This window comes from Colossoma macropomum, unplaced genomic scaffold, assembly GCF_904425465.1.
Source record: "Colossoma macropomum unplaced genomic scaffold, Colossoma_macropomum, whole genome shotgun sequence".
NCBI lineage: Eukaryota > Metazoa > Chordata > Actinopteri > Characiformes > Serrasalmidae > Colossoma > Colossoma macropomum.
Window position 1 is genome coordinate 30253304 of NW_023494792.1, and position 25323 is coordinate 30278626.

Genomic DNA, 25323 nt, shown 5'->3' on the forward strand with positions numbered 1-25323 from the left:
ACCATGAACTCTACAATAAACACCATAATGAACACTCCATCGAACACTACTATTGATTCTCCAATGAACAGTATCACAAACACTACCATGTCAGTGTCACTGCTGCACTGAGAATGTTCCACCAAAAAAATATCTAGTTTATGGAGAGTGAATGTTATAGAGGGGGGCTGATCAATTTTGCAGCATAGGTTTACAGATACTGTCAGTATCTGTAAACCTATACAGTAGACTTTTGAGGTATGTGTTTCTAACAAAATGCCCAGTTAGTGGAAATATAAGGTAGATGTTTCTAAAAAGTGGCCAGTAAAGGTTTCTAATATAGTGGACAGCGAGTGTAGAGTTTGCGCAAGCATGTTTTCATTCTGTTTATTCTATACTATTAGAAATAGCCTTAATATAGTCTCTTTTCACCTACAACGTTCTGCATCTCCCCTGTCCTGCTCCTCCAGTCTCTCCATCTCTAAGAGAGTAGCTCACATTTCCAGCTGTGCAGGACTTGAGGGACGGGGAGTGACCATCAGCAGCGGAGAAAGAGGAAGGAAGGCCTTTGTTACTGTGGTCCCCCATGATGTACGTGCCATGAGAAGCCTCTTCTTACTTTCTGCTCAATAGTTTCTCACTCGTATCTCATTGAAACAAGCAGAGAATTTCTCTGGAAAGTGCAGATTGCGAACTTTCAACCCACACCACGTTTGTGTTTGTAAGTATGTAGCAGAGGAGGAGATATTAGCTGCTGGCTGGACATCTGGGACATTCTTCCCAGACAATAGATAAAAACACAGCAGTTGCTGTTTGTGTTTATGTGAGTGAAATGGCAGGGTCATGACCTTCTGTTCAGAGTTACGTAAGTCTAGAAGTCTATGACAGTGGCCAATCCTAGTGCAGTCTAGAAGAAAGAACAGGACCATAGAAAATGTAGTCATAAACAAGTGCTTCCTGATTAGCATCGTACTAATGGAGAGCATTGTGCTGTTTAGGCCCATAAATACCTCCATTCAACACTGTAAAAATGAAAAGACAATCTTCTGCATAGGTTTTTTTCATTTTCTCAACTTTGTTTGGTCAAAAGTTTCATTTTTTTTAGTAATGCATCTCAATTAGGCGTGTGGAATGAGGAAATAAGGAATGTGGTTGGCTCCTCATAAGCTGAACCTTCTTTTTGGCTTAATTTTTACTCGATTCCTCCCCCGGATTAGTCATTGCAAATTTCCACCCACAGCCTATGACTCCCCCATCTCACAGTGCCCCCAGCCTGGGGGGTCCTCTAAGACTTCTGACCATGTTGGGCTGAGATGTTGCCAGAATTCATACTCTTGATCTCTTGATGACTAATGGTTAGACAGTTGCCTCACTGAGGAGCCACAAAGTTGGTTAATGGGAAATTCCACAGATCCTTCAAAAATTTCTTTATAATTAAGTCGTTAAGATGTAAACAAAGTCATTCAGAGTGGTTTGATATGAAATGCTGCATTCTAGAATCAGAATTGTTCACTGTGTTGGTGACAGGAACCAGACATCCTCCTCTAAAAGCTCCTTCGCAGAAAGTTATTACATTAAATAATTATGAATACACTGCCTGATGCCTGAGACATAGAAACATTTCAAATCCATTCATGGTGGAGAGGTACATGCAGGGTGTTGTGAGGCAAAATAGTCCCCCCAAGAAATTATTTTGGGATTGTGGAATGACTAAATTGGAGGGGGGATTTGAATAACAGTCCAAGAACAAAATGTAAGCATTCACTTTTACAGAGACGACTGTATTCATTGTTTTTTTATTTTTGTTTTTTGGCCTTCAATAGATGCCCAATAGGGAGTATATCCCAGCTAAAACAAATAGGTTAGGGCCCAAACTACCCGCGCATTACTGATGTAAGACCCTGCATAAGTGCAATACAAGTGCTAGATTAGCTCCACAAAGAGACTGGTTTTCAGTCATGAGTCTCTGGACAGCCACTGCATACTGTAAACCTAACTTAGAGCTTGTTTACACCTTGCATTAACATGTGTTTCATGTTCAGATGATATCTGGATAAACTTTGGCCTGGTTCCATCTACACTATTCACTAAAATGCGTCCCCAGTTTGAGCAGAACACCAAAAACATGTGAATGCGAGGTGTAAACAGGCCCTTAGATGCAGTATTGAAAAAATATAAATTAGGAGAACATTTGACTGAACTAAGTTGTGCAAAAAGTTGACTTAAAATGTCAAGCTGACCTGCCTTGAAAGTTTTTCCAGTGACGGAATGGAGGTAGTGAGGAGCTGAGCCCATAGAAACGTGGAATATGAGAACCAGAGCTTTATATCTGATTCTTGCTGCCACAGGAAGTCAGTGAAGTGATCTCAGCAGAGAAGTCTCATGGGAGAACTTTGGGAGGTCATGGACTGGACGAGCCACAGCATTCTAAACGCGTTCTAAACGTAGAGGAGAAACCGTGTGAGCTGAGACCAGCAATGAGGGAATTGCAATAGAAAATAGATAAGCTGATAAGATGAGCAGTGTGTTTTAGAGGATGCCAAACACTGAAGTGGACCAGAAAAGGACTGAGAATCACATGACTATTACATTACCTGTTATAAATGAGAGCTGTTGGTTAGCTGCTGGAGAAAATAACCTGGTCAACATTCCTGATTCAACCAACACACCAACAGCGCTGAATCCTAAAGGGCCTGAACGCTATACTTTTCTTGGAGCTTTTTCCCTTCGAGGTCCCCTCGTGACATTTGCGTGGTTTTATGTACAAAACAGCCGTAATTCAATTTTACATGGCCATTTTCCAACCTCCCTTTATCCTTTACATTAAAACAGGCTGCATTTGTTACTGTTCCTTAAGGACGTATATGTAAATGAGCTCTGTTCTGATTGGCTGGTCTGTATTGTGCCTCATTCAAAAAGCAGGCAAAGTTGAAACACTCCTTATAACTTCAGTGTGTGAGGGGCTTAACTGCTTTCAGGTTGAATAAGCGAGTATGAGTAAATGCAAAAGTTTTCGTGGCACCACAAAAAAAATTCTGTACAAAATAACCTGTTTTTGTAGCTTAATCCTGTCAAATTGAGCATCTCACTGCTGGTCCAGTCAGAGAATTTGACCACAGCCTTTTAAACTTGTTTAAACGTATCGACAGAGGAGCTGCAGCGTGTGCACGTTCACGTTGGACAGAGTGAAATGAATCAGCATGCAGAATCAGTCCTGTGTACCAGCGTGTTTTCTATCACTGCATAAAAGATGCATGAGGCCTCCTTTACCGTTGCATGCGTTCTATTTTTCTTCTCTTTTCTTCAGAATGCAACTCGGATAACTGCTTACTGTTGTTTTGCTTAATCAGAGCAACAAAAAGTGACAGATGTGTGACATTTCTATTCATGTATTTGCTTGCTTGTTTGTTTTAAACAACAATTTAAAACCTTTCGGCTTTCTTTGATCCAGTGCTGATGGACAACTTCATTAGCCAAGCAACTGATTCAGAAATAGAGAGAGAACGAGAGAGAGAGAGAGAGAGAGAGAGAGAGAGAGAGAGAGGATAAACTGGGAAAAGAAAAGCATTCAGCATTCAGAGCAGTGTAACTCTCCCTTCTGCAGTCCGTGTGAAAGGCTTTTTTTGTCTCAGTGTTGTTTTTTCCTCTACTAGAACATCTGATACCCACAGAGTTCCACCACTGCACCCCACCCCGTAATATTCACATGAAAGACTCCTATTTCCTCATTCACGCCAGGGTTATCAAACAATTAATCGCAGTTGATCACATTAGTTTGTGTTTGCATTATTGCCTCTAATTTGACCCTAAAGAAAGATTTTTTCTCATTGAAAGGCAGTGCATTATGTTGTAGAAGTTGTTGTATAAGCTGTATAAGTGGACGAATAGTCTTTGTCACAATGTATTTTTTACTTTCACACCGCAAAACATAGTATCTTGTCAAGTAAAATTATCTTAAATACAGTTGATAAATCTAATATTTCTCCTGCTGAGATTGTTGTAAGCGTAATTTAAGATTATTTACCTAATTTCTAGACATTGTTTACTTGTTTTAAGTAATTTTATTGAGTAAAATTACCTCACTACATTGGCAGATCATTTTGCTTGTTTTAAGAAATGTGCTTGAAACCAGCAAAATCATCTGCCAGTATAGTGAGATAATTTTACTTAAAAAAATGACCTAAAACAGTAATAAATGTCTAGAAATAAACTAGATTATCTTATAATGAGTGCACAAGCATCACAAAATGGGAAATATTAGATATTTTCACTAGATTTATGATCATTTCACTTGACGAGATGCCATTTTTTGCTGTGCAATAATTCAGGACAATTATTTTCATCATGTGAACTCAACATGAATATCACATGATTTCTACACATTGAATTCCACAAGTTCCAATTGTCATTACTGATGTCCAGTGAGACCACCAGTGGCTGCATGTTCCAACCAACAAGTATATCTATCTATCTATCTATCTATCTATCTATCTATCTATCTATCTCTCTCTCTCTCTCTCTCTATATATATATATATATATAGTATAGTGAGTGAATATATGTATATACAGTATACAGAATATATGTATTCCAGCTCCTGCTCACTTCAGTTCTTCAGGCTGATGACTACAATAAATGATTCATAGTAGATACCTAATGATTTATAGCAGTTACTGAATAACTCATAGTAGAATAACTTATTATAGTTATTCAATAATAAAATTAATAACTGAATCATAAGCTAAGAGTTAATATGTAGGAGTGTAGAATTGAAACAACATAGTGTAAACTCTCTGTACGCCTCTCTCTCTCTCTCTCTCTCTTTCTCTGTAATGATAATGAGCCCATGGCATCACTGTAGCCCAAAGAAGCTGAATAGGTTTAATAACAAATGGACAGAGATTGGTGTGTGATTACAGTACAGTGAGGCACTTTGTTAGATACTGAGAGTTCAGCACTCAGCCTGAAGAGTCTCAAAGCTGGAAGCACTTGAGTGAGTTTTCTAAACTGTAGGGCTGTAAATCTCTGACCTCACAGTGATTCAGTCTGATTACGATTCATTAGGAAATGATTCACTGCACCACAAAATCTCAAACTTCACCACAATTCAATCTGCTGATTTTGGCGCAAATCAGAATAACTTTGTAAATATACTGAACTCAGATGTGACTGGAGGAGCTGTTTACACAGCCCTGGAACAAAGACAATGAGAACAATACACCAAGCTTATTTCTGGATATTTCTATTTAAAACTGCCCAAGAATGTAATTCTGGCCACACACAAGTACATAGAGCGCCGTGTGAAAGTCTGAGAACACTCTGTATCTCCTGAAAAATGAATAACTTGTACTCAATATCAAATTTGACTGGAAATCATTGATTACCTTCAGATCCGTGAATCATAGTATGTTTTTACAGTATGAAAGATTGTGTGGGTGAGGAAGGTGTTTGCTTTGCAGGGTCAGGATGAGTGAGCAGTTCAACTGTGAGAACTGTAAGGAGTCTCTGTACGGGAGGAAGTACATCCAGGTGGATGAGGTGCCTCACTGCGTCCCCTGCTATGATCGCCTCTACGCCAACATCTGCCAGGGCTGCAAAGAGCTCATCGGACACAACTCACGGGTCAGTGTTTCTGTCTTAATGCATTTTCAGCATAACGATGTCCAGACTATGACTGTGAAAACTGAAGAAAAGCAGAGCTAAGCTGAAAAAAGTACCATTTCCTCCTGATATACATTACATCAACACCATTACTGCCAAAAGTAAATCAGAACAATAAAACTATGTTGAGGTAATGTACATTCAGCTCTATAACTATTAGTACTCTCATATAGATGGGTAAAAAAAGTGTCATGATGAAATGTCTTTATGCCTAATTAGCACAGCCTCACACTGAAAATATGATAGAAGCCTAACCTTCAACACTTTAAAGGCCAGGGCCGACCGGCAGGCCCAAAGTTTTATTAACATTTACATTTACATTTACAGCATTTAGCAGACGCTCTTATCCAGAGCGACTTACAAAATGTACTTTGTCTATCCAGAGAAAGTATCTTTGCTAGTTACCAATAGGTTAGAGAAAAAGCCAGTCCTGAGCTCAGATACTGCTAGAATCAGAAAGTCATTGACACCAAGAGAAAAAGGAACAGAGTCAAACACAGAGCAGTGCAATACAATACAATACATAAGTGCTGTACAATACATTACAATCAATACTTAATTCAGTGCTCATTTAAGTGCTGTATGAAGAGATGTGTCTTCAGTCTGCGTTTGAAGACGGCGAGAGACTCTGCTGTACGGACAGCCAGTGGGAGTTCGTCCCACCACCTGGGTGCCAGCACAGAGAACAGTCTTGATGCTTGCCTTCCGCGCGCCTTAAAGGATGGCGGGTCAAGCCAAGCTGTACTCGAAGCTCGAAGGGCTTGAGGTACAGTTCGAGATTTCACCATTGCCATCAGGTCGGGAGGGGCTGATGCGAGCAGCTACAGGAAGCCAGTGAAGGGAGCACAGCAGTGGGGTGACGTGACTGAACTTAGGAAGACTGAAGACGAGCCGTGCTGCTGCATTCTGGATGAGTTTCAGAGGCCTGATGGCCCCATAGGAAGACCAGCCAAGAGCGAGTTGCAGTAGTCAAGCCTTGAGATGACAAGAGACTGCACTAGTACCTGGGTTGCCTCTCGAGTGAGAAAGGGTCGGATCCTCCGGATGTTGTACAGGAGAAACCTGCATGACCGAGTTAGGTTCGCGATATGAGCCGAGAACGATAACTGGCCATCCAGAACCACTGGATCCAGACACAGTGTGTTTTATTACACACTTCTATAACCTGAGAACAGCTCGGCCAGTTTGCACTGAAGCCCCTGTAGTTACTGAATAATACGCCCTTAGTATGTAATAAGACTGGGATTTTAATGGGTTAATTAAGGTAAATTTAACGGAAGAAAACAATAAATCTAAAAAAACCCCATTAAATCTATATCAAAAACCTATATCTTTAACAAAGCCACATGTCACAGTTATTGACACCCCTGCATTTAGTACTTTGTGTAACCAACATAACAGCAATGAGTCTCTCCTATTGGAGAATACAGAGCAAGCAATCTGAGAGCGCTTCTCAACACAGAACCTCTCAAGATCTTCACTGGTCTGAATTCTCTGATCTCATCAGGGCTTACTCTTCAACTCCTTGGGACCACCGGTGGTTCCAAAACGCACTTCGTCATATTCATCATAACTTTCATATTTCATAAGCTACGTTCAAAAGGTGGGGGTCATATGAGAGCTGTAACTGTCCTCTTTCCAGTCAAATAGATGGGTAATGTAACTTTAAACCCTTATAATAAAAAAGCTGAACTCACAATTTTTTTTTTTCTACTGAAGGTCAACCCATTTTTCCACAAATCTGGGCTATAAACTGTAAACAGATGGCGTTTCTTCAGTGATCTGCTCTGTACAAATTATTTTTGAAAAATAATACAAAGAGCGTCTGAGATTTTTGGCTTTCAGCAGTAAATTGTAAGCATATAGCAATATGTGTGATCATAAAACACATGTTCTGTTAATTTGAGGGGAGCCTTTACAAAAATTAAATAAATAAATAAATAAAATAAAAATTGACATTTATTTCATGCAGTTACTGAATAATTTGCCTTACGATTTGATCATGTAAATTCAGATGGACAAACCAAAATATACCCTGGAGAATAAGAGGTTAAGATTTTATAGTATCTTTTTTTATAGTAAGATTTTATAGTATCACCTTTTTTATTTTATGTTGTATTTTACCCCAATGTGTTAAATTCAGCAAGTAAACTAAAAAACGAACTGCAAGTAATCGTGCATTGAAATGTACAGAAGTGTTGTAATGAACAGAACCAGCCAGACGCTCACGGTAAACATTAAGAAAAGAGGCTTTACTTAGAAAGGGCTTGACAACACTCGCAGTGAAAAGACAGGCGGTGATCAAATCCAAAAAGGCCAAAAATACAGAAAAAAGGTTAACATAACAAACAATATTAGACAACCAGATCCGAAAGGGCAAAGACAAGAAGTCCAAAAACACAGTCAAGAAACACAGAAGGCAAAATACAGACAGAAACGCTCAGTATCTCTATGGAGAGAAGCAACACCTCACAATCATTCTATGCTAAGGACTGGGCTTATATACTAAACCACAGCCAGTCATATGACAAACATCACAGGTGCAACAGGTTAGTGTTCTGGTGAACTGGAGCGTTGATTGGTGGATTGTGGAAGTTCGTGGGTCACGCGATCTCCCAGAGAGTTCTGGGAAATGGAGTCTTTACGGACGTCAGAGCCGGGAATATGTGTGTCAAGTGTGTTCTCTGTAGAGGATGTGTTCACTTCTTTTCACTTGGAAAATCAACAAAACGTGTCATTTGATCAGGGGCGCTCACACTTTTGCCTATCAGAGTATGTGTATTTAGACCTTTGTGGGGACCAAACATCTCCAGGATGATGAAAGTGTGTGGTCGTGTTGACGTCAGTAACTGTAGTGTGATTACATTTTACTACACACTTTAAAAAGAGATGGTTCTTCAAGGGTTCTTTAGTAAAGAAAACAGTTCTATATAGAACTGTGAACACTCAAAGAACCCTTTGCGTGATTAAATGGTTCTCTGCATGGTGAAAGTGTTCTTCAGATCGATGGAGAATACACTGAAGATGGTGCCATATTGAACCTTTTTTGAAAAGGGTTCTATATAGCACCAAAAACAGTGTTCTTCTATTGTTATGATGTCAAGCTTGTGACAACAGCAAAACCCTTTTTGGTGCTATATAGAACCCTTTTCAAAAAAAGTGCTATATAGATCCATATACAGCACATTCTCCATCAATCTGAAGCACAATTTCACCATGCAAAGAACCATTTAATCACGCAAAGGGTTCTTTGAGTGTTCACGGTTCTATATAGAACCATTTCTTTACTAAAGAACCCTTGAAGACCCATCTTGTTAAGTGTGGAAGAAGTATTTCATTAGTGTAATGTATTCCTTTACCTTACCTAACTGAAGTTAGCACTGTTGTGGAGGTGGATCTCGTTTTTTGAGCGAGGAAAGTGAAAAACTGTAAATGTAACGTTTTTGCCAAACTCTCATTTTAAGATAAGGTGGCCTGGGTGAGATGAAGCAGAGCAGCTTTCAGCTCCAGTCATACTGAAAGACACAGAAACACCCAGCAAAGGCAGGAATAAACTCCAGTTTCCCCCTCAGGGGCCTGTTTTGTGGAGCTTGGCTGTGCGGTGTGTTGGCAGGGTCTCTATCATTGTGAGTGACCCCAGGAGACGGAGTGTAGATCAGTGACCCCAAACACAGCAGTGATGGGGCGGTGTGTTTGTGTGTGTGCGTGCTGAGGGGGGACACCAGCCGACGCCACACAAACACACGGCTCTGAGTTATGGAGCTGCAGGGACACCGCCGCAGTAAATAAAACATTCTGTTTGCTTTGGCCTGCTTCACTTGTCTCTCTCACTGCCTGTCTCTCTCCCCCTGACTCTCACTCTGTCTCTCTCTTTCTCTCTCACTGTGTGGTGCAGAGACTTAGCCATAATTCAACTGGGGGGGGGCGTTAAGATATAGTAAGGATGACCACCACTGACTAGCCTTCTTCACTGTAACTAATTCATTGAAATATGACCCATTTATTTACATTACCAGATGGAAAAATACACTATACACAATTTATACCCTTTTCAAAAAGGCTCTATACAGAACCATCTACAGCACAGAACCCTTTCATCATGCAAAGGGTTCTTTGAGTGTTCTTGGTTCTATATAGAACCCTTGAAGAACCATCATTTTAAGTGTGTAGTATAACGCATTACAGTATAAACTACCGTAATCACACCTTTTTCAAAACGATTCTATGTAGAACCATCTACAGCGCATTCTTCATCAATCTGAAGAACCATTTAGCAATGCAGAGAACCCTTTAATAATGCAAAAAATTCTTTGAGTGTTCATGGTTCTATATAGAACCATTTTCTTTACTAAAGAACCCTTGAAGAACCATCTTTTTTAAGTGTGTAGTATAACACATTACAGTATAAACTACTGTAATCACACCTTTTTCAAAACAGTTCTATATAGAATCATCTACAGCACATTCTCTGTCCATCTGAATAACCCTTTAGCAATGTAGAAAACCCTTCAATCATTCAAAGGGTTCTTTGAGTGGTCATGGTTCTATATAGAACCCTCATCTTTTTAAGTGTGTAGTGTAATGCATTACAGTATAAACTACTGTAATCACACCTTTTTCAAAACGGTTCTATATAAAACCATCTATAGCACATTCTCCATCAATCAGAAGAACCATTTAGCAATGCAGAGAACCCTTTAATCATTCAAAAGGTTCTTTGAGTGTTCAAAGAACTAAAGAACCTCTGAAGAACCATCTTTTTTTAGGGTGTAGGCCTAATCCCTGTCTGGGAAACTGACCCATAGTGTCTATTTTGCATTATGTTTTTTAGTTTGTATCAGTGATCAGTACAAAAAATGTTGAGTAATTATTTTTACTGCCAGTATAAATAAAGCTTAACTGATGTGAACTGTGTCCCCTCGTCCCTCTGATTGTCCCCTTGCTCTTTCTTCCTGTCTTGATCTGTCACTCTTGTTCCCTCTCTCACTCCCACTCTCTCTCCCACTCCCTCACTCTCTCGGGGAGCATGATGATAAGTTCTGGTTCATGTTCTCTGAGACCCTAACGGCATCGTCCGTCACGTAACGTCTCTATCTGTGTTTACACGGCTCAGTGTCGCGCTGGCCCCCTGTAATGAGGGGCTGCTTTCTCTCACATGGTGCAGGACAGGGAGCCCTGAACTCGCATCATTCGTTTCTGGGAAGAATGTAAGCAAAGCAGAGAGATTAGGCTTCGCTATCGGAGGCAGCGTTCTCTCCACAGTGTAAATAAAGTCCTGGCTCTTTTCGAGAGATGGAGCAAAGCCTTCTCCTAATCGCCCAGCCAGCTGCGCGTACACAGAAGAAGCGATCTCTCTGAGGTTGCACTTCTTTGCTGAAAGAGTTTTACACAAACAATGAAAGGTCATATGCGCCTTGTTGTGTACATAACACCCAACTCTCTGGAGAAGACTGCACTCAGGAAGGCAGGGAAATATGCCAATTTGCTTTGTTGGTGTAGCCGCACCATCCCTCCGCATTGAGATGGAGAGCGCAGCACTTTCTATGAAGACTGTATTCATAAGCCACTATAAATGCACGTATAACTTTTTGTAAGTTGGTAACAATGCTTTATAAGCATATTTATAAACTCTAATCATGCTTCATAAGGCTATAATAACACAAGAGTTGCCATACATTGTAATACCTTTTAAAAGGATAACGACCAGTGCATAATTATGAAACACTTGGAATTCTCTGTGTGTCCCAATAGGAGCAGTGCTATTATATACACCTGTATCTGTCCCTATAGGAGCTGTACTGTTATGTATGTCTCTGTGTGTCCTTATAGGAGCTGTACTATTATATACACCTGTGTCTGTCCCTATAGAAGCTGTACTGTTATGTACGTCTTTGTGTGTCCCAATAGGAGCTGTGCTATTATATACACCTCTATGTGTCCCTATAGAAGCTGTACTGTTATGTACGTCTCTGTGTGTCCCAACAGGAGCTGTGCTGTTACATACACCTGTGTCTGTCCCTATAGAAGCTGTACTGTTATGTATGTCTCTGTGTGTCCCTATAGGAGCTGTACTGTTATGTATGTCTCTGTGTGTCCCTATAGGAGCTGTACTGTTATGTATGTCTCTGTGTGTCCCTAAAGGAGCTGTGTTATTACATACACCTGTATCTGTCCCTATAGAAGTTGTACTGTTATGTATGTCTCTGTGTGTCCCTAAAGGAGCTGTACTATTATATACACCTGTATCTGTCCCTATAGAAGCTGTACTGTTATGTATGTCTCTGTGTGTCCCTAAAGGAGCTGTACTATTATATACACCTGTATCTGTCCCTATAGAAGCTGTACTGTTATGTATGTCTCTGTGTGTCCCTACAGGAGCTGTGCTATTACATACACCTGTGTCTGTCCCTATAGAAGCTGTACTAGTACATATGTATCTTTATGTCCTTACAGGAGCTGTACTATTATATATGTCTGTGTGTGTCCGTATAGGAGCTGTACTATGATGACAGACACTACCATGAGGAATGTTTCCGCTGTTCTCGCTGTGAGCGCTCACTCGCCGACGAGCCCTTCATCTGCCAGGATGAGGCGCTGCTGTGTAACGACTGCTACTGCAGCGAGTTTTCCTCCAAATGTGTGGCCTGCAACAAGACCGTCATGCCAGGTACCCACTGTCTACTGCCACGTTTGGTAGAAGTATACGTGCTCCACAACAGCTGTACATACTTTTATGCAAGGTGTTCCCCAGGGAACAGTGCTAGGCCCTGTTTTTGTTTTTGTGTACATGGTGCCCTTTTGGTCAAATTATCTGCTGCCTGTTATTTACTGGTATGCCAATAACATATTTATGTAAGTATAAAGGTCAACACTTCCCTCCCCTGTCTTACTATTATTCATTCATGAGATTAAGCGTGAATTAAGTCTTTTTTAAAAGCCTACACTGGTTAAACTTAAGTACTGCTACTTATTGGTCCTAAGTCCCTGAAGCAGTAATTGCTAAAAATGCTTACATCCACACAATATTGCCCGTCTCCACTCTATGTCAAGCTTGAAATATACTCAAAGTCATATTCACACTTTCAAAATATTACATTGAAATTTGTGTAACTCCCTCTTTATAGTAATCTGGAAAAAAATCCTTTCAATATGTTCAAAATTGCGTTGCTTGTGTTTTGTTTCTTCCAAATTTCTTATCCGGTTGCTACCTGTTTCACTCCGTATTCATTTCAGTGTCCTCCTCTTGACACACACGGCCCTAAATGGTCTAGCAACTCCCTATATAACTGAATGTACAAAGGACAAAATGTCTCAACATTGCTTACATGGACTTCACGTTCACATGTTGACCTCATGCAAAAATATGAAATACAGGAAAGATGTGCGACATGAGCTGTTTAACTGTACTTTGAGTGTAGCGTACAACACATGCAGTTATGTGAGAATAAATATTGGGGTTAAGAGAGTTTAACACTCTAGCCGCAGGCGTTTAGCTGCGGGCGTGGCAGTGTCTATGGGTGTGTGAGCCAGATGTGACAGCGTGATTAGAGCTGAAACTCCTGCAGGGCTTCATTCAGCTCATTTGCGCACAGGCTTCACCTTACCTGCACAGGTAGGAGGGACAATTTTCATCAGAAGAGCCTCTGAATTCCTGTCTGGATTTGCATGGGTGAACTGATTTATCCAGCTCTTACTGGCAGGGCCATTGGGTTACTGGTTTTGCAATACTTGATTTTAATTTTATTGAACTTAAAATAGTACTGTGTGATCGTCCATTCATTTATTTTATTTCTATAACTTGTACAATAAGTTATTAATTTTTTAATGTCAGGAAAAAAAAGCAAAACTTATAACTAATAATGAGGAATTAATAATAAGAAAATTACATAGAAGCCTTAGCAAGTAAATATATCACATTCTTTCAGTATTTATTGTGTCCACTCTATACTTTTATTACAGCTTTCATTCATTTTAGGAGATTCATTTCAGTTTCTCTAAGGACGCTTGGAGCGCTTTCTTTTTGCACAGGGATGTTTTTGCACATCTCCAAAGTTCAGTCTTGGAAGCTGGTAATATTTTCTGCCTCTGCTTGTAAGAGTAAGATTGTTTTTTTGTTTTTTTTTTTACAAAAAATAAGTGCATAACACACAAAAAACGAACGTTACAAAGAAAGCCTGACAGTTATATCTTAATGCCTGCATCTCATCCAAGCTGGCAGAACATGAGGTTCTTTATATTGTAAGAGAAGCAGATGTTTATTGTTAAAAACTTTAATAATATATCAACACAACACTCTTAAAAGTGATAAAAATGATTAAAAGTGGCTCTTTAGTAAAGAACATAGTTTTATATAGAACCATGAACTCTCAAAGAACACTTTCCATCATGAAAGCGTTCTTCAGATTGATGGAGATTGTGTTGCAGATGTATAAAGAACCTTTTTCAAAAGGGTTCAATGTAGCACCAAAAAGGGTTCTTCTGTTTCTATGTCAAGCTTGTAACAATAGAACAGCCCTTTTTTCTGCTATATAGAACCCTTTTTCAAAAAGATTCTGCATAGAACCATCTACAGCTCATTCTCCATCAATCTGCAGAACGCTTTCACAGTGCAGAGAACCCTTTAAGCATGCAAAGGTTTCTTTGAGTGTTCATGGCTTTACATAGAACCATTTTCTTTACTAAAGAACCCTTGAAGAACCATCATTTTAACACATTTGTGAGTGGAGCATAAAGAGGTGAATGGGGAGGGAGGTGACGATGATGATGATGATGGTGATGATGATGGTGATGGTGAGAAGCTCTAGTGGGTATTTGCTCTCTGTTTCCTGTGTCACTGTGTCTGAAGGATGTAATGTTGATACAGTAATTATGTCAGTATCATGTCACTGTCAGTGTACATGCCCAGCACATTACCCATTCAGAACAGACCCGTTTCTCTTTAATCAGACTGTCTGCCTGAGGCTGTGCTGGGTGACTTACTGTCTGAGTATCTGTTTGTCTGTCCAGCTTTCTTTCTGCAGATGTGACTCAGTTGTGCAATATGCTACACAATGTAATTGCATATTTGTAATACACCTTGTATACTTCGTCTTTCTGATGGATTCTTCTATTCAAATTTTTCAAAATTCTTCATTTCTCCTCTTTCATTTTAATTTTTTTCTATTTTTGACAAACTTAATTAGCACATGCAGAGAATTTTATACTTACAAATGACAAATAACAACCAGAAATCACTTTCTAGCTTTCTTTCGTTCTCTTTCTTTCTTTCTCTCTCCTTTAGACGCTAAATCATTCTTATAACTACATAATTTACACATTGTTTCATAGTAGTTAATGAATATTGCACAGTACCTACACTGTAAAAAGTGGCTTGTCAGATCTATTTAAAAATGACTTCATGTGGTAACAAGTAAATTAGCTAATTTTGTTTAATCTAAATAAATACTTTGAATGAATGATTCTTTCAGTCAAAGTCATTTTTTACAGTGTACAGAATAATTCTTAGTAGTTACTTAGTAATTTATAGTACTTACTGAATATAGTAGTATTCATTGTAGATACTAAATCACTTATAATCAATACAGAATAATCCATAGTAGATACTGAATAATTGTCAGTAGATGCTGAATAATTTATAGTAGATAATGAATAATTTATAGCATATAATTATGTGTAGCAGTTACTGAATAGTTTATAGTAGTTACTAAATCATTCACAATAGTTACTGAATCATTTATAGTAAATATTGAATAATTTATAGTAGTTACTGAATCGTTTAGTTACTAAATCATTTACAATAGACACTGAATCATTTATAGTAAATACTGAATAATTTATAGTAGTTACTGAATCTTTTAGTTGCTGAATCATTTACAATAGACACTGAATCATTTATAGTAAATACAGAATCATTTATGGTAGACACTGAATCCTTTATGGTAAATATTGAATAATTCATAGAAGTCGCTGAATCATTTCTAGTAGTTACTAAATCATCTCTAGTAAATACTGAATCATTTACAATAGACACTGAATCATTTATAGTAAAATATTAAACAATTCATAGTAGTTACTGAATCATTTACAGTAGACACTGAATCATTTATAGTACATATTGAATAATTTATAGTAGTTGCTGAATCATTTTTAATAGATACTGAATCATTTTTAGTAGATACTGAGTATGTTAATGCACAGAATGGTACTAAATAGTGTACAATATATATTAAATCATTTAGAGTAGATGCTAAATAAAATGTCTGAGATCAATAACTGAATTACTAGTCTGTAGTTTTAAAGAGAGATTATGATGATGATGATGGTGGTGGTGAAAGGTAATGATAATGACATGGCGGAGACCTGCTGTGACTCATACAGCACATATCTGAGCTACGTGAATCTGATTCATCAGCTGTAAACTGTACGTAAAGCTCTCAGTATCTGTGTGTCAGATCAGACTGTAAATGAGGAAAGCTCATATTTGTGTGGGCTGAGCTCCGGTGCTTTTGTAGGTCAGAGATCACTCGTTTAATGTTTGTTCACCGTGACTGTAAAGCAGCCGTACCTGTGCGCCTGCGCCTCAGTCGCTCTGCTGCTCTGCTCTATCACAGCTGAGCGCTTTATCAGCTTCATCACTGCTCCGTAAAGAACGGACAGACACACAACAACGCTTCACATTCTCTCTGACTGCCCAGCGCCTCCTCATCACAAAGCAGTGAGGAATACACAGCACTGCGCAAAACTCAGAGACCACCCTTCATTTATTTACTCATCAGTCTAGACAGCCATCAAGTACACGTTATTCATTTTACAGCTTTAGGAAAAAACTAAATACAGTTTTTCAGTGTTTATTGTGTCACTCTTTTCCTTTATTCCAGCTTCCATCCTTTTCAGGAGACTCACTTTCAGTTTCTCAAAGAAACCTGCAGGGATCTGTCTGTCTGTCTGTCTGTCTGTCTGTCTATCTATCTGTCTGTCTATCTATCTATCTATCTATCTATCTATCTATCTGTCTGTATGTCTGTCTGTCTATCTGTGTGTCTGTCTATCTATCTGTCTGTCTGTATGTCTGTCTGTCTATCTGTGTGTCTGTCTATCTATCTGTCTGTCTGTCTATCTATCTATCTATCTATCTATCTATCTGTCTGTCTGTCTGTCTGTCTGTCTATTTATCTATCTATCTGCTTTCATATGTGAATAACACTTTTCATAGTGATGATATTTTCATTCTTTTTTTCCTTTCTTTTTTCTTTTGTTCTTCCCTTTGGTCTTTTTTTTCCTTTCTTTTTTTCAAAAGATATAAAATCTTAAAATCTAAACACTTTTATATTGTCATTGGTGATTGTTTCTCTAATTATGTCATTCTTTTTCTATTTTTCTTTCTTTCTCTCATTTTCTTTCTTATTTTTTATTATTAAATATAAAATCTGAAGTTATCTTTTCAAAACATTTTTAATGATCTCTCTCTCTCTCTCTCTCTCTCTCTCTCTCTCTCTCTCTCTCTCTCTCTCTCTCTCTGTCTCTCTCTCAGGATCGAGGAAGTTGGAGTACAGTGGCTGTACGTGGCATGAGGAGTGTTTTGTGTGTCGTGTTTGTAAACAGTCGCTGGGCTCTCAGGCGTTCATCCCTGATAAAGATGATTATTACTGCGTGTCCTGCTACGAGGGACGCTTCGCCCCGCGCTGCACACACTGCAAACAGGTAACAGACACACACACACTCACACACACACATCTCTCAGTGCCACTCAGTACACTACTGCTCAGAAATATACTCTATTAAAATTAATGTTTTATTATCATTGTATTAGTTGTAGGGCTATAAAATGAATAATAATTGTGATTTGTGATTGTGATTGATTTTGTATGTAATTCATGTGTGACGTGTATTTAACTGCAGTTACTTGCATTTGACTTATTTGCTCAAATTTGACCCTAAATTCAGTTCAGTGCAATTTAAATGTATTTGCATAGCACTTTTTATAAGGGGTGTTGCCACAGAGCAGCTTTACAGAAGTTTGATTCCAAGCCCCAAATGAGCGTCACCAAGGGCAACGGTGGCAAGAAAAAAGTCCCTAAGAGCAAGAAGAAGAAACGTTGAGAAGAACCAAGACTCTGGTTGACACCAGATAACTAAACAACTTTTTAACTGTCTCAATCTTGTTTCTCAAAACAAACATATCACAGTATTATGTCCAAAAGTTTGTAGACTCCTCCAGCGCTTTTTCTGAAATGAAAGCTATTAATAGGGAGTTTGTTCCTCCTCTGCTGCAGTAACAGCCTCTACTCTTCTGGGAGGGCTTTACACTACATTTTGGAACACTGTTGTGAGGATTTGATTGAGCATTAGTGAGGTCAGGTACTGATGTTTGATGATCAGTTCTGGATCACTCCAACTCATCCCAAAGGTACTGGATGGAGCTCCATCACTCCAGAGAATGCAGTTCCACTGCTCCACAGCTCAATGCTGGGGGGCTTTGTACCCCTCTAGCTGACGCTCACCATTGTGAATGGTGACCATACAAGCATTCACCAATTAGAAGGAACGTTCAGATACTTTCGCGCATATATAATTAATATGAACCCACTTTGGTTAGAAATCACCCTCAGCTCCATTTACTGCCCTGATTATACGCCGATACGCAGCTCAGACAGTGTTTATCACTATCGTTACATTTTCTTCAGTGAGCTTTTTGGGATTTTCCCTTTTTTGGCTATAATTGTTCCGCCTTTGCACTTTTGTGATTGGATTATTGCTTGAATAATAGTGTTAAAACCATTTTTTTTAACATGTAGTCTGTTTTGTGGAGAGCAGATTGTGGACCCACAATGAGAAGTGCCATAAGAGTGAAGTTTATTATTATTAATGGCGCCGCCGTCCAGCATCTCTCCAAATGTTATTGTTTCCACTGAAGGTGATCTTTCTGTGTTTGGATGTTCGGATCCAAAAGAGAAGCATTCGCGTATTCTTCGAGGATATTCTGCAGACAGTTCGTAAGCCGTCAGCTTCGTAACAGTGTGCCGGTGGAGCGGTGTGCAGAATGTACTTGGCTAGCTTGTCCTCGCTGTCATCTGAAAACCTAATAACTCAATTTTTTTCCATCTTTAATACATTTTCTGTTCACTCTTTGAGACCGCCAACCACCGTTTACATTGTGTGAACGATATATGATGAATGGACCAGTAGAAATGGCCATACGCAAAAGTTTGTGCACCCCTGGTCAAATGATGTGTTCATTTTGTAAGTGTTTATTTGCTGAATTTAACATATTGTGGGAAAAATACAACATCAAATGTGGCCTGTGCGAAAGTTATGGCACATTTTATGTTTTATTTTGTTCCAGTATGTTAAACTCAGAAAGGAAATAAAAACTGTGCACATTGAAGTTTGTTCTGTGTGGAGCTCCAGGATTTAAACAATCAATACATAAAAATGAATAAATAATCAAACATAAAACTTCAAAAATCGTCAGGACACCAAAATCTGAATCATCAGAATAAAAAGCCCTTAAAATGCTTTTATTAAAAGGTTTTTAACTCGCGGTTTCTGACATATCCCAGAATGCTGTATGGTACAGCTCAACATTAACCTTACAGTAATTAGCTGTTTTATTACATAATATATCTTATGATGAGTTGATTTCACAGTAAAAAGATGAACACAGTATTTTACTGTGAATAATTAGTGTTAAATATTGTAAAATCCTGGCAGTAACTGAGTCCCTCTAATGAAAAACCATATAATAACCATTCCACCCTTTTTTTTGGATTATCAGTTATTTTGTTTGCTATTTTGTTTTTTATCATTTTTAATCATTTAGTTTTATCTTTAACATTAAAAAGTCAAACTATGCTTTATTTACATTTTAGTGATCCCTTATTTTAAACACAGCGCATTAAATAATGCCACAACATGCTTATATGATTTTAACCAAAAATGCCACATATACTGGTTTTGTTGCTGGGGCTCAGTGTGTTTGAGTTGAAGTTAAGGTTATGGTTGAGTTTAGGATTAGGTTTTATTACCAACCTGGTTATTATTATGATTAATATTATGATTATGATTATTATTATTATTGTCACTGTCGTTGTTGTGCAGGTCCTGGTGCAGGGCGGAGTGACGTACCGTGACGAGCCGTGGCACAGAGAGTGTTTCCTGTGCACTGGCTGTAAGGCTCCGCTGGCCGGTCAGCCCTTCACCTCTCAGGGAGAGAATCCGTACTGCGTCAAGTGCTTCAGCAGCCTGTACGCTCAGAAATGCTCCGCCTGCAACAAGGCCATCACAGGTCAGTGCACGCGTTCATCTCCTTATGTTTTCAGGATAACAGTCTTTTACATCCAGAGAAAAACAGAACAGACCTTCAGGAGCAGCACAGAGCGCCTGAGTGTGTAAAGTGCTTTCTTTTCAGCTAATGAGATTAAGATTGGAGTTTAGGTTTAAGATTAGACTTAGAAAATCCTTATTACATTCAGATACTTATATATACACACAGATACATACATGTAATACATATGGCACGTTATGACATATAGGTATTTACATATTACATATGTGAAATATTTGTCATATTATTATTTTTACATACAGACCCCTCATCAAATGACATGTTTATGTCCCGAAGTGTTAAATTTAGCAAATAAACAGTATTTGTGTATTAAAGTGTGCAGTAGTGTGTTCTCTGTGGAGGGCGTGTTCACTCACTTTCACTTATAAATAAACAAAACGCCATGTTTGGGGTGCCCAAACTTTTGCATACAACTATACACGTACATATTTATAATACATATGGGGCTTAGTATTATTAAATGTAGGAACTTTATATATGTGTGTGTGCAGCACTGCTGTGTCTGATCCACTCAGACCAGCGCAACACACACTAAAACACCACCACCATGTCAGTGTTACTGCAGTGCTGAGAATGATCCACCACCCAAATAGTACCTGCTCTGTGAGGGTCCATAGGGGTCCTGACCACTGAAGAACAGAGTAAAAGGGGGCTAACAAAGTATGCAGAGAAACAGATGGACTACAGTCTGTAACTGTAGAACTACAAAGTGCTCCTATATAGTAAGTGGAGCTGATAAAATGGAGAATGAGCGTAGAAACAAGGAGGTGGTCATAATTGTATGGCTGATGGGTGTATATATATATATATATATATATATATATATATATGTGTGTGTGTGTGTGTCTGTGTGTGTGTGACATTAATTACCTATTTGTACTTTTATATATATATGTATATATTATATATTATATATATATATATATATATATATATATAAATATATATATATATATATATAATGTTTATTACATTACATGTAGAATGAATATGGGTTGTGGAAGTACATGGAAATGAGTGCATGGCATGTGTGTGTGTGTGCGTGTGTGTGTGACTCTGTGTGTGTGTGTGTGTGTGTGTGTGTGTGTGTGACTGTGTGTGTGTGTGTGTGTGACTGTGTGTGTGACTGTGTGTGTGTGACTGTGTGTGTGTGTGTGTGTGTGGCTCAGACAATTCCTTTTGTGCTTTGTTCTGTGCTGGCTAACAGAGTCTGACTGTGTGGGCTGCAGCAGGCTGTCGGTGAGCGGTGTGAACTGAGGCCTCCTTTTCTTCTTTCACTCTGTCATGCGGTCAGAGGCAACATCTCAGTAATTCAGCCCTGCTGGGTCAGATTAAACCTGCACCTCCCGTGTCTGTCAGGACGCCACAGAGAATCAGTGCACAGGGCTCTTTCTGAATGTATTCAAGCTTTTCTTCTACAATCTCAATATTTGTCTTTTGTATCAGTTCCTCTCAAAATATCGTTTTGGCACCTGTTTTACTCTGCACTCTTTACAACAGCCAGGCACGGTATGATGCATCGTCTCCAAGTGAAAACATAATTTTGTCTTAAATATTACATTTCTGCCATAAAAGTGTGTTTATTGCACACTCTCAGAAATAAAGGTACTGCACTGTCACTGGGGCAGTTCCCAATCTTGTCACTGGGGTGGTACCCTCAAGGGTACATCTCAGTACCTTTAGTCAGGGAACATAACTGAACCATAATCCACTGAAATGATATGTTCTAAGCTGTACTGACTCCACACACCCCGTCTCGACTCCAGACTTTATTTTACTGTTCTGTTTTAAAACATTCAGTTATGAAAAGGTACAAATACGAACTTTTCACCTGGATAAACTTATTTAAGGTTCACAATCGGACCTTAAAACCACTATTTTTCTTTCTCCTATTAATTACCTTCTCAAACATACAAAGTATTATTCAAGGCACAGATTAAGTCTAACCTTAGACTAAAAAGTATTTTAAGTGGTGATTCACCATTGGTACTGCAGTCTGGACTGAGCTTAATCCAGGTCTGGGAAACGGCCCTTAACGGCCCCGTATATAAGTTTCCGTCACTTGTTAGCTACATTAGCCTAACAGCTCCGGTGAAAAACTTCAGACACCAAAGTGATCAATAGATTTGGTTTTTGGCAAAAACTATCGCTTTAAAGTCTTAATGATAATTACATAATATGATAATAACATACGTATAATAATTACAGTGAATGTTTATGGTGTGTATTTCAATGGAATGATAGTAAACACGGCCCACTTACAGACAGTATGCTGTGCTGATGAACTGTTGACATTCTCTCTCTCTCTATCTCTCTCTCTCTCTCTCTATCTCTCTCTCTCTCTATCTCAGGCTTCGGTGATGGGAAGTATGTCTCCTTTGAGGACCGTCAGTGGCACCAGTCGTGCTTTAAGTGCTCCGGATGCTCCATCTCTCTGGTTGGAGCTGGCTTTTTCCCTAACGGTGCAAAAATCTTCTGCAAAGACTGCAATGACAACTAAAACACAGCTTTACGAGCATCAGAACTGACCTACCATCACTTCACTATGCAGTCGGAGTCATGCCCATATTAGGAACTCTGGTTCTAAGATGGTTTTCTCTATGAGAAAAATGGTGCCGTTATTAAAAATTCCTAAAATGCTTCAAACCTATGTCTCTACCCCAGTCGTCACTGGATTGTCACTGGATCCTTGAATTACAAGGTAGTTTAGCAACCAAAGTATGAAAAATGCTAAATACATGCTGCAGATAAGCTAATGCTTCTGCACACTGAAATAATCTTGTATGAAAATAAGTCTATTAATAAATTTCAATATTGTTATATAACACCAGCTATGACTGTACCATGTTCAAAGCTTGTTGGTTTGTTTGGGGTATTTTGGTCAGATGGTGTCAGTCTTATGATGTCAGTCCAATGCACAGCAGTGTTAGCTTGCTGGTAACAATATTCATATTTCTGCTTCTTAATTGCCTCATAATTTGGATGATCTGATAATGCTTGGAGGAAAAATATCCACAGCATTTTTGTTTACCACAGGGGGGCGACAGCAGCGATTTTTGAAAACGCCATTAAATTTTCCCATAGAGAAAATCATATTAGACTTAATCAAGGACTTCCTTGTATGGGCATGACACAAACTACACAATAACGAAACGACAGAGATCTATAGGCCTTTATGTCAGCGTGGATGTGGTAACACAGATGGTAGAGAGCTGATTTTATTCTACATTTTTTTTTTTTTTTGCATTTTATTTAATCAGCTTTGCTATTTGAAATGCACATCTATATTTTTAAGTCCCCTGTACGGAAGTCTTAGGCCATCTGAGAACATAAAAAAGCTGTTTATCTGGGCGGTAGGTTTATTTGTTAAAAACAATAACCTTAAATAAATCCAAATAAATAAATATATAAGTCAATAAATATGATTTAATGTGTGTGAGTTAGTTTATCTATTCCCAAAGCTCTTCTCCGGGACGCAGGAGTGCAGCGAGAAGTCAGAAACCAAACCTATGTTCTTCTAACTTACTAATAACTTTACTGTATTTATGCTTATTTATATTTATTCTAATGCTATACAGTGTTTGTAATGGCAAAAACACACTTACTGCCCAGATAAAGACTTTTACACCTGTCTAAGACTTTTGCACAGTCCTGTATGTTTATTAGTTTGTATAAAGATAGTCTGTCCAGTTTATCTTTACAGTGCTTTGAGCAACACAAAAATATAAAATACACTAATATGCTGTTTGGGCAGTTTCACATCCCAGATCAAACTGTGTCGGCTCAGAAAGTGGGCCTTTGGGCCAAAGTAGACAAAAACACCATTGTCACTCGTTTCATGTGGCCCATTTTGGGCTCTGAGTTTGAATGAACGCATTCCAGCAGGAAATTTACATTTCAACAATGCATGAGTCGACCTAGAAAGTTGTGAGAGATTAGATCATGCGTTATTATTGCCACACATAGTTACTCAGCCTTTGAGTTGGATGTATTTCAGCCTGTACAGTCACCTATCAAAGTCCCTCAGTATTGTTAATGTGCCACTGAGGGACTCTAACGCTTGCAGCGTTTGAGTGTATATACATCATAATCATCTACATATTTGTGAAGCTTTAAAGGGGAATTCAAGGGGATTTTTAAAAACTTCTGTATGATTAAATGCTAGAGATGTGCGCAGTCATTAAGAGTGGTTTCAGGTGAAATGCTACGTTCTAGAGAAACTTACTGAGACAGACCTGTTCACAGTGGTGGTGATAGGAACCAGACGTCTGAACAGTTTAATACCTCTAAAAGCTCCCTCACAGAAAGTTCCTGATTTCTGAGACATTGGTTTATGATAGTTTTGAGAAGATTTGGGCCTCAAACGTATTAGATAAGCGTTGTTTGTAGGTTCACTGGTGGTTTTGGATAGTAAATATAGTGGCTATATTTGTGTTGTAGTCATGGTGACCCCTGGTTCCTATCAGCACCACTGTAAAGAAATCTGAGTCTATAAGCTTCTCTACAATGAACCATTTCACACCAAACAACTCTGTATGACTGTTTACATCTCAACTGCTGAATTATGCAGAAATCTTGCAGAACAATTGGTCGAATTCCCCTTTAAAAATGTACTGCAGCAGGTAATATTAGCATTATGCTCCACACATAATGTATATTAGCACATACATTAATATTAACACAGCATATTAACATTGTTGACAGTTATTTAGTCTGTTGTGTTTAGGATTATAATTAATCAGCCATGCTAAACATTTATTCCAATAATGTTGCACTAGCGCATCACCGTTATTTTGTTTATTGTAATTGCACTGTGTAACATTTTTCTGTGCCTATCGTAAAAATGCTGCGATTTCTTAAATCTTAAAGCCAAATTCGGTTGTTTTGATTCAGATAATGTAGCCTACAGGCTGCCCTATGCAGTTTTTCTATGTGAAAAACAATAAAATGACAATTTTTGAACTCCTAAAAGATAAAATTCCTCATTAAAATGTCTTTTCTTGCTTTGAATTTGTGTGTTTTTGTGTGATATTGCCAAAAAAGGCCTAGTGATGTCATCGTGCACCGGTCAGATACTGAACAGAAACACAGGACACGGTTTAGCTCACTGTAAACGATGGCAAAGCTAAACTTAAATCATGAGGAAGAGACTCCAATATTGGATCCCCCCACCAGTGACCATCTGTGCTTTCTTAACGCTATATAAACTCGATGGTAACTATGTGACACCGCGATCGTTCACATCTGATAAGTTGATGGAGGAAAGTCCTCTGTCTTGGATAAAGTGCAGCTTTTTGTAAAATGTTCCGATCCATCCCACTCTCCAGATGCCCACCTCC

General features: G+C 38.6%; 1 protein-coding gene across 4 annotated transcripts in view; it reads left to right on the forward strand.

Annotated features, from left to right (window-relative positions):
* fhl3b (four and a half LIM domains 3b) overlaps positions 1 to 24994 on the forward strand; it is a 46355-nt gene extending 21361 nt beyond the window's left edge. Inside the window, exons 2-6 of one of the 4 annotated variants that reach the window (XM_036576828.1) lie at positions 5420 to 5601; positions 12133 to 12307; positions 17171 to 17340; positions 19738 to 19924; positions 22336 to 24994. In XM_036576828.1, the coding sequence (XP_036432721.1) occupies positions 5446 to 5601; positions 12133 to 12307; positions 17171 to 17340; positions 19738 to 19924; positions 22336 to 22484 (837 nt within the window). In that variant the 5' untranslated portion in view covers positions 5420 to 5445 and the 3' untranslated portion in view covers positions 22485 to 24994. Of the gene's footprint in view, positions 1 to 5397; positions 5602 to 12132; positions 12308 to 17170; positions 17341 to 19737; positions 19925 to 22335 lie in introns of all 4 variants that reach the window. The other 3 variants (XM_036576827.1, XM_036576825.1, XM_036576826.1) reach the window with 3 other exon arrangements.
* Positions 24995 to 25323: the final 329 nt, after the last annotated feature.